The sequence below is a fragment of the Betta splendens genome, chromosome 5, assembly GCF_900634795.4.
Source record: "Betta splendens chromosome 5, fBetSpl5.4, whole genome shotgun sequence".
Lineage (NCBI taxonomy): Eukaryota > Metazoa > Chordata > Actinopteri > Anabantiformes > Osphronemidae > Betta > Betta splendens.
Window position 1 is genome coordinate 18230261 of NC_040885.2, and position 12337 is coordinate 18242597.

General features: G+C 47.5%; 2 protein-coding genes across 10 annotated transcripts in view; both read left to right on the forward strand.

Moving 5' to 3' along the window:
- The window catches only part of slmapa (sarcolemma associated protein a), a 31867-nt gene extending 26567 nt beyond the window's left edge, over nucleotides 1-5300 (forward strand). For 6 of the 8 annotated variants that reach the window (XM_041070924.2, XM_055509173.1, XM_055509174.1 and 3 more), the window contains one exon: nucleotides 2906-5300. In XM_041070924.2, the coding sequence (XP_040926858.1) occupies nucleotides 2906-3001 (96 nt within the window). In that variant the 3' untranslated portion in view covers nucleotides 3002-5300. Of the gene's footprint in view, nucleotides 1-1263; nucleotides 1352-2905 lie in introns of all 8 variants that reach the window. The other 2 variants (XM_055509172.1, XM_055509178.1) reach the window with 1 other exon arrangement.
- A 1087-nt stretch (nucleotides 5301-6387) lies between these two features.
- The window catches only part of LOC114855957 (filamin-B), a 30079-nt gene continuing 24129 nt past the window's right edge, over nucleotides 6388-12337 (forward strand). For both annotated transcript variants that reach the window (XM_029151502.3, XM_029151503.3), the window contains exon 1: nucleotides 6388-6765. In XM_029151502.3, the coding sequence (XP_029007335.1) occupies nucleotides 6474-6765 (292 nt within the window). In that variant the 5' untranslated portion in view covers nucleotides 6388-6473. The remainder of the gene's footprint in view (nucleotides 6766-12337) is intronic.

The following is a 12337-nucleotide window of genomic DNA, read 5'->3' on the forward strand; positions in this document are numbered from 1 at the left end:
CGATGTAATGGGCTGCAGATGTGGCATCAGTTCAGTTTCCTTGGGTTTGCTCAGCTTTAAACGCAGCTGTTTTTGTTTAAGTTATGTTTGTTACTTTCTTCAAGATGAATGTGGGTCAATCATCACGTGCTGACAGACACTGGAGCCTGTGTCGCGAAGAGATTAGTCATTCATGCAGCTATATCGGGTTTCACTCATCCACTCCAGATCACAGCTCTGCCTCTCGTATAAAAATGTCATTTTAGCCTCATTGAAGCCGGACCACACAGAGTTAAAGCCTGCGGTTATTGGCCACCACCCACCAGCACTGAGTTCACAGGCTCCCTCCTCCTCCGCCTCCTCTGAACTCAATCTTTAACCAGATATAATGTAGATTGTGTCAGTGTAATCTAGTAAATGACTAATCACAACAGTAACTAATGGCATAACGTGTGTTAGCTGTGATTCAAGTAGATTCACGTAGCTCCATGAATGCGTGTGTTCAAGCACAGGGACCTTGTCTGTGTGTTTGTTTTTGTTAAACAGCTTGTGGTGATCAACAGGTTATATGAATAAAAAATGAGAACAGCTGGGAGAACAGCCTTGCTTCTGCTAACCCCCCCCCCCCCCCCCACCCCTCTCTTTAGCTGTTCCTCCTCTTCAGTTGATATCAGTGATATTTTTTGCCACAACATCTTATTTTTATTGAAGGATAATTCCTGTTAGTTACAACGTTGGTTATTTGTAGTTTTGTCCATCAAAATAAAGTTTCATGTAATTGATGACATTGCAGTCATAACATCCCACCAGTGTGGGCTGTAAATAGAAGACAGTCCTGTAGAACACTTTCACAGGCGATGGACTAAACACAAGGTGAAATAACGCACGATTATCCTTGAAGTCCATTATTTATCTCCACCAGGCACCAACACAGGTCGTGTATTTACCCTAATTTACAGGAAGCTTTACTGGTGTTGATCTGTGTCTATTGATTTGTGAAATAGATTGATTTCTATTTCTATTTTTAGCAGGACTGATATCTGTCCTGGTGCAGAAAGTTATTGATCTGAACTCCAACAGGAAATCGCTGCCTTTGGAAGGCGCTTGGTGACCGATGGCTCTTCTTCTGTGGTGTTTTGTGGCTGTGTAGGAACGGCTGTCTCCCCCCTCTTTGTTTCTCGCTCCCCTGCTGTAGCTGTGCCATCTTCCATGTTGGTTTTTTGTTGATTTGTTGGCTGATTTCTTCTCCCTCTCCCTCCCTCCCCTACTCCCCCTCCCCTCTAGCCATCCATATTGCAGCCTGCCCAAGCCATATTCATGGGCCTTGTCCTGGCTCTGCTCTACTGGTGTTTCGGCCAGTTGTGGTAGAAAGGTACACACCGACATGGCATCAGTCTGTCTGTCTGTCTGTCTGTCTGTCTGACTGCGTCTGTACAGTACGTCACGCGGAGGTGAAGGTCGTCCTGCTCTATGATGGATCAGGGTTGGTCATGTCTACCCTCACCCAGACAGGGTGTGGGTGGGTTGTAAAGGATGCATACATGAAAATGAGCATAAATGTGTTAGTCTGAGCTTAGTCATGTTTACGATTTGGTCTTATCTGATGTGTGGAAGCTGCCAAACCCTGAACCAATGACCTTCACCTCTTTCAGACCAGCGTTCATCTGCATCACGTTCCGTCTGTCTTTGTGTTCTGGTCTGAACAGGTCTGACTGCATGTCTGTCCATCTGTTCAGCTCCCACCACCCATGGAACTCTGCTTAAAGGATGCCATAATCACAGGCTCCCACAGCCCAGTTACTGACCTGTCACTGAAATAAAAAAACCTGCAGAATGTCAGGATCAAAGAGCTGAAAGCGACACACCTCCAACAAATCTGAACCTTGATTATTTTAAACGAGTCAATACAAAAAAAGTCTTTATTTGGACTTCCTGCTTAGCTTTTTGCTGATTATGGCATCGCTTTACAGACTCTAACCTGACTAACATCTGACCGGTTCATTCATTTTCCCTTTTAGGGTTTCATTGTTGATCATTAAATGCATCATTTTCTTTGGTTTCAGGTTTTTTGGTTAACTTTTCACCATTTCTATCTTTTTTTTGTTATTACCCGTTTTTTTATTCATTTTTGGTCTTCGGTGCTTTTCCCATCATCATTTCCATCACGTGTGTCTCGCTGGTTTGTTTTTATGCTGTTTTTGACTGTTTTCTGTGAATTTTTCTGCTCTGTAATGCTTCTGTTCAGGTGATCGTTTCACTCTTTTGTTGCTACTTCATCTTTTCTCATTTACCTTTTTTTGTCTTTTCTAAACCTTTTCTGAAGTCCCAAAAGATACAAAATGAAGCCTGTTTTATTTTAGGCATTGTCTTGGGTATAAAATTCTGGAGAGACATTTGGCAGTTTACTTTCAGTTTTGATGCATTTACCAACATGAAACATAATCATTAAATTCATGCTTTTCAAAAACACAAACAGAAACCATCTGTTGTGTATTTTAATTCCCTACAGACCCGACCAAGAACAGGAAACACATCGCTAGTCGATGATTTCATCAATGATGGTTTTGCAGACTTTTCAACATTTATGAAGTAAATGGAGAACGTCAAATGTGGAAAGAGATGAAGTCTATTTATATTTGTCATCTCACTCTCAAATCACTTTATGATCTATCTAGTGTCTAAGGTTTAAAGTCTAGTTACAGTATTTGACATAAATGTCTAAAAAATAGTTTAATGTCTTTAAACTGCAACAAAGTCTTATTCCAAGTCTTAGATTTTGGGACTTCGTGGGCTTTTTGTATAATTAAAACATTTTTGCAGTTTTCTTTACTTTGTCGTTCCCTCTGCTCGTCTTCAACCTTGTTCTTGGACCAGTTTGAGTCACTTGGTGCTGTTACTTACTCCCTGTTGTTGTGGTGTCTCTCAGAGTGGCTGGAGCCCCTGGATGCCGGTCATCGCAGTGATGGTCGCCGTTACGGCAGCAGTCCTCTACCCCAACCTCTCCAAGAGCAGCTCCACCTAGGACACACACACACACACACACACACACACACACACACACACACACACTGGATGTGCTGCGAGGGAGCGTCACTGCTTTACTTGTATAAAGACTAATTGTACATAATTGTAGAGGGAATATAAAGGTTGTGGTTTCTACAGAGGATTCAAATGACTTTTGACTCCTTTTTGTTTTTCCTGCGATGGGGACTTGGCTTGTTTTTATCCTCGGCTCTCTGCTGTGGTGGGGGCTTTTTGATTTTCGTCTCTGCAGATTTCTGGGTTACAAAGCATTCTCTAGCAGACTGGGCTTCCACACACTTAACAGTAAAGTAACTGTGTGTGTGTGACCTTCCAGCAGCTTCAGTGCAGTCACAGCAACATGATCCACCTTTATCATGATGATAAATGCAGTCATCTGTTGTAGTGTGTAGCTCCATCAGGCAGGGAGCTGCACTTGTTGCTAATCAGCATCTTCACTGAGGAAATTCAAAACCAGAATTGTTGAAATTGAAGGCAGCGTAAGTGAGCGTCAGTAGAAGTAGTTTACTGGGCCTCCATGAGGGACCTACATGGGTCCCAGACATGGTTTAATCTGACCATGTTAAGGACTAATACTATGGACCATCCACATCCCATCAGACTGAGGATATGATCAGTAAACTAAAAGTAGTCTGTCCGTTAATTGAGCGTCCAGGCTGTAGGAGCACAAAGAAGCACAAACGGTGAATAAAATGCCCCAGTTAAACCCCTCAGTTATTCCTTTTTTTGTTTGTGTCTGAAGCTGCTGGAGGGTTCTTGAAGGCAGTTTAAGGAAGTCCTGCTGTCCTCTGGTTTTATTCAGCTGTGTTGGATGTCTAACGGGCACTTTTTTCTGTTTTTTTTTTTTTTTGTTTGTTTGTTTTTTTTTTTTGGGACAGTGTGGGATCGGGACAAAACTTGAAGCCAAATTATCACAATAAAATGATTTTATTTGATTTCTTTTTTAAAGTTTCTCTATAGGGCACAGAAAAGGGGCTCGAAGTGCCTCTGATGTATTTAACTCCACAGTTTGTATGTGTGCGGACAAACACACACACACGTTTGTTAGTGTGTGTGACTGTGCTCGGACTCAGACAGCTTTTGTCAGCACTTTGAGCCTCTACTCATGGCCTTCATCAGCATGTAGCACTAGCTCAGTCATCAGAGATGGTTCAGCTGACGTCGCATCACCGGCCTTTGGGTTATTTTGTCAGGTTATTACTGTGGCTTCTTTGCTGCTGATTGAAACCCTGTGGACCTGAATCCTCCCGTTCACATCTGAGGCTCCAACCAGGTATCTGCTGCAGGATGGAGACAAATATGGATGTGGTTTTAAAAAAGGCGTCCGTATCTGAGATGTTACTACCAATTCAAACCGTATATTTTTGTGAAGGCTTTTTGTTTCATATGTGAACGTTGTTTGCTGTGATTGTAACAGGACAAACTCCACAGTCCTTCCTCTGACCGGCTGTTTAATGTGGATGTGGTCCAGAGCTGCAACCGTTTTATTGCTAAGTTCCATTATTTGTTTCTATCCTTCTCCGACTCATCAGGGAAGCTAAAGTGACTTTGGAAGACGTCCACTGAGTTTAGGGAGTTCTCCGTGGGCTTAGATGGAGACTGTGGGTTTTGTCCTGCATCTGCTTCCATGGGTTTCAGAAAAGAATTCATTAAAGCACGGAAACACGTTGACCAAAAACACGTCCTTGAGTTGAACACAGCTGTAATTTACTACCAGTTATGTCTCCAAACATGCGCTCTCACATTGGATTTCATCTACAGATCATAAATTGTGTGTCAAACATCCGCAGACCACTTTAAAGGTACTCGTTATCATCATGACGTGTTTTAATTTTTTCACAGTCACCTGGTATTAACAAAAGTCCAGTTGCACCTTTTTGCCTCTCTCCAAACACACTAACCTTTCAGGTCTGTGCTGAGACGGAAGCAGTTTCACAGCGCGCGTGTGTGTGTGTGTGTGTGTGTGTGTGTGTGTGTGTGTGTTTGTCGCCTCACACTCTGGACTCCTGAGCAGCGTTTGTCATCGTTAGTGTACTCTGTCTTGTCGCTGTGTTTGAAAAAATAAAGACAATGAACAAATATTCCTGATGTTTAAAGAGAAACACTACAGTACAGAGAGAATTGTAAAATAAAATGTTATTGAACGAAGTGCTACTAGACTTATTTTGTTAAAATTGTTTAGTGATATGAGAGGGAGCTATGTAGAGACTATGATGAGGATATTGTATTGAATATGCAGAGCGATGTTTGGATTAAAGTTGTAGCAAGCTGACCCACCACAGCGGCTCCAGCGTCTTCATTCCCTTCATGCTGACTCCTGGACTCCACACACACACACACACACACACACACACAGATTTATGGTAATTAATCTTTTTGAGTGGAATTTATTTCTTCTTGTTAATGGTTTTCCACTATTCCTGCACTGCTGGTGCTTTTATTAACACAATTGTCACTAGTTACAATCATAGCAGCTGAAATAGACGACCCGTCTACTGCAGTACAATAGAAAGGACCTTCTGAGAACTTCCTTTGCTCAATATTTGCATAAAAGTGGAATAATTGCAAATTACATTTTGCTTAAATATTAACTGGTTGTTATATTTGTTCAGATTAAATGAAGTCAGAGGCTTTTTACAAAGTGCTTTTTAAATGTTAAAGGTATCAGCCAGTCTACAGATGTCTGACAGTTATTGAGGCTTGTTCTGTGTGTGCAGAATAAACACAATTGACAAATACAGCAATTGGATTTATTTCATTGTTCAAACAGAAAATATGAACTGATAAAGTTTTATTGATCTGTTTGAGTTCAAAGGTAAAAAATGGTGAGATGCAGCACGGACTGAATTGTTTTAGCTTCAGTCAGATGGAGTCCAAGTCACCAACTACCACACGTTATCATCATACAGTGACCTACATGAAAATTCACCTGCATGTAAAAAACTTACAGAACATGGAACCTTGAAATGTTCTAGATATTAGCGAGGTAGTTTCTTTAAACATTAGAGAGATGAGAAGTGTGTGTGTGTGTGTGTGTGTGTGTGTGTGTTCATTATTGGCAGTGGAAAAGGTTGTTCAGCGTCTTTGTTTATTTCCACTCCACGCGAGGAGGGATTGGATAATTGTTTCGTGGACCTTGACCATGCTCCTGGCTCCACTGTGGGATTCTACTTGAACCTAAGTACAAGATCGGAGTTCCTCCTCCACCAGGGACAGGCTACAATAAATACGAGTAACAAATACTACCGGTGGGGGTAAAACATTAACTCACTCTCCAGGAAGAGGGAGCTGAGCTGTCCGAGGTTTCCGTGTGCACGTGAACGCAGCAGCTGCCCTGAAAGTCTCGGTGCGGCGGGTGAAAACTTCAAACCGAGCCGAGGCGGTGCCGAGGACGCACGACGGACGGAACGGAACGGAACGGAACGGAACGCGAAGCCACGAACCCACCCACGATGCCGGCCACCGAGAAGGACCTGGCGGAGGACGCTCCGTGGAAGAAGATCCAGCAGAACACGTTCACCCGCTGGATCAACGAGCACCTCAAGTGCGTCAACAAGCGCATCGGGGACCTGCAGCTGGACCTGGGCGACGGCCTGAGGCTCATCGCGCTGCTGGAGGTTCTGAGCCACAAGAGCATGTACCGGAAGTACCACCCGCGGCCCAACTTCAGGCAGATGAAGCTGGAGAACGTGTCTGTGGCCCTGGAGTTCCTGGACAAGGAGAACATCAGGCTGGTCTCCATCGGTGAGTAGCGGCTGCGCTCAAAGGCGTCACCTGGACGAGCGGCCGCGGGTGGGCCGCGTCCGAACCGCGTCCGAACCGCAGGTGGGCCGCGTCCGAAGCGCAGGTGGGCCGCGTCCGAGCCGCGTCCGAACCGCAGGTGGGCCGCATCCGCGGGTCGCTCCCTCCGCAGTGAAGCGCCCGGTTCCGTCGGGCGTCGCTCCCGTGACGCCTTTACGAACCTTTAGGTGTGTTTTCCGAAGAAGCTCGTGCGCACCGTGACCAAAGTTCAGCTCATATCTATGTTCGTTTCCACGTGTCCAAACTGAGATATTGGCTCAACCTTCTGTTACTGCATATTATTGGATGACAGGAATGATTTAAAGAGGCTAAAACGAGGGCTTAACACTTTTATTTCGGTTAAATCCCCATTTGTGTAACTTGTGCCAAGCTGCGTTTAGGAGCCGCAGTTTAACGCAGCTCTGCTAATTATCACTTAGCTGCAGGTGATCGTGTCTGAACACCTGTCTCTCACACGTAATCTTTATTTCGGCGTCTTCTAGTTTAACATTTTGCACGTGCTGTCCAGAAACTGTCACAACCTGGACGCTGTTGGACCAACGTCACGGCGAGAGGTCCGTGAACTAAACCTGCCGTGAAACTGGAACCAAGTCCCCATGAACACATGAATCTCCGCCACAGGGATTCACGCTGACCGAAGTGTTAAAGCGGCGGCTTCTTTAATGGAGTCTGGCGTGAGTGGGTTCCCACGCGCGTGGGGACGAGGCTGCGTCCGTTCCCGCCGCTCCAAGTTCCGTCCAACGAGCCGCTTTGTGCTGCGTCCCAAACGAAATGAACAGACGTCTGACTAATTGTCGCGTGGCCTCCGCGTTCTATTTAGCTTCTTAGAAGCTGCGCTGCAGTGAGTTAATGATCAGGGGTCACGAACCTTGGCGTCGTTGCCTTTTCATTACTGTGGGCAGGTTGTTGTTTGCAGATGTTGCTTTATGCTGAAACCAGCATGTTTTGTGGCTTGATTCAAGTGAAGTCTTCAACAAAGTCGCTTTAAACCTTGAGACCGTGAATTCGGGCGAATCCACGTCTGCGCTGCGTTCAGGTGCACGTCTCCCTACGAGACTGATGCCAAAGCAGCTCTCAGCTTTGAGTGACGTCACCTCATATGCGGTTTCACCTGTGGCCAGAACCAGGTGTTCACCTGTGTGACATCGGGCCGGATCGGTCCGGTCCTGTGCAGACTGCACCAACACGGTGGAACAAGTCTGGCTCTGAAGCGGATCGGGACGTGCCCCGTAGTCGCTCCCTTCGTGTTCAGATGTCGTCATCGGCCGTGATGTGATGCAGCATCTCCCACTCTGCTAAAAACAACAGACTGCAGCTTTTAATGTGAACGTGGTCAGAACCTTCCACACGTCTGGTGTCCAATGGCACCGTGCACGTTTGTGTTGGGATGGACCCTAATCTGTAAACCCGACTGGGCTTCAGCAGATGGTCTCGTGTCGAACCTGCTGAATTCTCAGGGTGAACTTTGTTTTGAGAGGAAAAAAAGTGGGTCCTGAGTCACTGAGGCCGACGTTTGGGACGGAGCTGAGGTCACAGCGTGTGAGTGATGTAAAAGTGTGGAGGTTTGATTTTCCACAGCAGAGAGGAAGTGACTGGCTGGGTGGGACACACACACTCACGCTAACACACACACTCACGCTAACACACACACTCACGCTAACACACACACTCACGCTAACACACACACACTCACGCTAACACACACACACACGCACGCTAACACACACACACACGCACGCTAACACACACACACTCACGCTAACACACACACACACGCACGCTAACACACACACACACGCTAACACACACACACACACACTCGCTGTGTCTTGTCGTCTCTACCAGAGAAACCTGTTACTTTAAGAAAATGTGTTTTTAGTTCAGTCGTGACTTTTATCCAAATCAAACAAGGTGATGTTGGTGCTGTGTTTGTAGCGCGTCGGCCTGGGCAGCGGAAGGTTGCTGGTTCAAAGCCCACCAGAGCGCCTTCACACTCCTTCACACTTTACCAGTGGGAGCTAGTGCAGAGATTTCCTCAAAGTTCAAATTATTAAGACAGACGGGTGGAATCTTTAACCTAGTCTCGTCTCCTGGAGCCTCCAGATGAGACGGTTCCTGCAGCGCCGTCCCCGTGTTCCCACGCTGCCCCCCCCCCCTCTGGTCACACAGGTGAGGCATCTGACAAGCCAGCGTCACCTGTGGCTTCACTCTGACTCACTGGTTGTTTGACAAACTCTGGGCCGACAGTTTATGTAGGGTTTAACCTGCTCTGTCAGACGGCCCACTTTTCTCATCAGTATTTTGTGACCATTCCAGTAGGTTAAAGCCTGTCGGTCCCTGAAGGCACCGCGGACGCACCCACAGCCCCGTGGAATCATGGGTCGTCGTTTATCCACACGCTGCAGCGACGCTGACGTTGCGACACGGAGCGGGCGTTGGCGTCGCCTGTTCAGACAGGTGTGGTTCTGGGAGGAGCTCGGCCCGAGTCCCGAGGGAACGAGGCCGCTTTCCTTTGGACCCATGTAAAAAAAAAAAAAACCACTCGCTGCTTCGTGTTTATGCTCCAGCCTTCAGCTCGTCGCTGCAGGCGCCGTCTGTCGGCGCTCGTTTTAACGCCGCACACGTTCACCCCCAACGAGGCGGAGGTCGTCAGCGGAGGCTGCGTCTGTAACCGAGCATCCGTTGCTACGGCAACCTGAGGGTTCTGTGTTCACGGGTCATTCCCGTTGGTTCCAAGTGGTCGGAATCATCACACGCTGTGAGTTTAAGCACACAAACCACCAGCAATTAGACGCGTCCCCTGGAACGCGCTGGGCGCTTCTCGCACCACCAAGCGCCGTCGCTCTGGTTCCTGGACGTGATTCAACAGAGTGGAAGTGACCTGGTGCCGCTTCACAGCTGAGCCTGACGAACGCTGGAACAGGATTTACGGGCTCTGTAGCTTTTAGCTGTGAACGGCGTCAGACTGTGACCTCGTGCTCAGACGTGTCGGGCCTCCAGGCTTTAAATGGACCCGGTTCAGCCCACGGCGCCAGATTACGAGATCTTTGCTTAGTTTCTCCAACCGCTGCTTTCTGATTCCACTGCACAGGACGGACGGCCCAGGAATGAGCTGAGCCCTGCACCCACAACCTGCTCCACGCAGAATCATGTGGGTCGTGGGTTCCGAAGGCTTCAGCTTCTAAAATAAGAGAATGGGGCCCAAACGTTCTGATGGACCTTCATGTTCAGATAATCTGGGCCAGGCTCAGTCTAAAGCCTGGGACGTGTGGGAAGTGATGCCGAGCGCGTATCCGTTCACAGCATGTGACCTGCTGCAGGTTCTGTTCAGGTTCTGTCAGTGACCCGTCCGTTACCTGACGGCCGCTCAGACTCGTTTGTTACTGAGGCGCTTTGGGTTCAGTCCCTTCACTTTCAGGCTGGCGTTTTACTGGTTAGAGGCTTTTAGTTCAGGAATGCGATCGCAGCAGCTTTCAGCTCACGCACTCAAACTGGACCCGGTTTGTCTCATGTTTATTCAGAACTCTGCCCGTTTGGGTCCTCGGTCTCACGTTAGTTTCTCGTACTCGACTTAAACATTAAGTTTCACCAACGCTGAAACAGGATCGATACAGATACGACAGAATGATTCACCACAACCTGGAAGACGTTTCAAGGTCAACAGCTGAGGGGACACATTCCACACGTTGCTACGGCAACCGTGGTAAACAGTCTGTGATTGGCTGGAGCTGTAGGTGAGTAGGAAGTTACACATAAGTTTAGTGAATGAGAGCTGCATTCATGTCCTGTGGGAAAACAGACGCTGAAAGTAAAGATTTGTAACGGCCGTCATTTCCTCGCATCTCGGCTTCAACAGCACTGATTTTAGGTTCCAGCAGCAGATTGAGATAATGACTCCAGGTGAAGTGCCTGCGTTGCCTCCAGTTTCCCTTTTGTTTCGCCGGCTGCTCTCGCGGTGACATAATCGGGACCTTGGACTTGCTCGACTGAATGAAGTCATGGACGCGAGTAGTTTCAGTGTGTGGCGTCACCGGAGTCACAACGCTGTTAAAAACAAGCTGCTGCAGCTGATGACGAACGTCTGAGGCTGACGTTTGAGGACCAACAAACAGGATGCATTCATTACATCCTCAGTTTATGAGCAGTGTGTTTGTGACTGGGACTGAAGTTCAGGTGTGAACGTCTCCTTCAGGTTCAGCTGAAGGACCTGAACTCCTGCTGCAGAGCAGACGTTTTGCAGCTCGTTGAGTTTCCTTCATGGAGCAGATGAGGAGGTTCCATTGACTCGTTCACATTAAAACCTCCTTCGCTCTCAGACGCGTCTGTTTCAGTTGCTCCTTTTCACCCCAGACGTTGTTGACGCATGAACATTGATGGCGTTAAATCAATTCACCAAACACGAAACCTTTTAGGTGAACGTTGGTTTATTACGGCTGTGTGTTTGTGCGTTTGTTTGTGTGTGTAACCTGAGCGCAGCAGGCGGATCGTGTTTCGCGCCTGTGGCTGCACAGAGCTCCTTTTCTTGCCTCCAGGTCCAAACGCAGCAGCTTGGTGCTGGTTTCCTGCAGAAATCCTTTTTTTTTTTTTTTACTGTTAATGAGCGAGTGGTTGAACCGTACGTTCAGTGGCCACGAAACAGAGGCTCAGCCGTTAACTGCACTTTTAAGTGGTGGAGTTTGTTGGCTGCTTTTAAAGCTGTTGGAGCCACAACATTAAAACTCTTGTTCTAATGGAGTAAAAGCAGAGATGCTGCGTTTCCGTCCAGGTGTGATTCTGTGATTAGATGAGCTCAAACAAACGCCTGCTGTCTGGACGGCGCTGCAGACGTGACTCGGCCCGAGGGGAGGACGATCACGGCTCTAGATGTTTGGCCCGTGATCATCGGACCCTCGGCCTCATGAGGACAAGAAATAGATGGTGCTGAGCTCGAGGTCCCGGGTGTGGAGCTGCAGCGGTTCAGCCGCGTGGTTCTGAAGGTCCGCTTCAGAGTCCAGTTAGAGTTCTGGTCGGGCTGTGTGGTTCTGGCAGGTGGAGTGTTGAGTGATGATCCCGGCGTTGAACCTCCTCCTGCTGCCTGGCTCAGCAGCAGACGGCTCCCGTGCTTTCCTCCTCTCGCTGCTGCTTTTAAACAGCAGCGTTCAGTGAGGCGTTCAAAGACAAACGGTTCACGCGATCCGTTTCTCATCTGTTCTGAGCTGACGTGGAGCAGATCAGATCCTGCTGCATGCGTCCCTTCGTTCATTCATCACAGCAGCTAATTTTACGATTTTTAACTCGGAAACTAATTTAAAAACCCTGTCAAACAAACTGAAGAACAGTCAGCTTCATTTTAATCGGTTATTTTTCTGCTCAACTTAACGCGTTTACTCTTGCGTTCGGAGCTGTTCTGGTTTGTGTTGTCTCCTGTTCCTCACCACATGGCTCCTCTGGTTATGATGACATCATGGCCTGTTCCCAGGCTGATGAGGTCATGTGGGGCTAAACGCTGCCGTGTGTTTGCCTGCATAAACAGGAC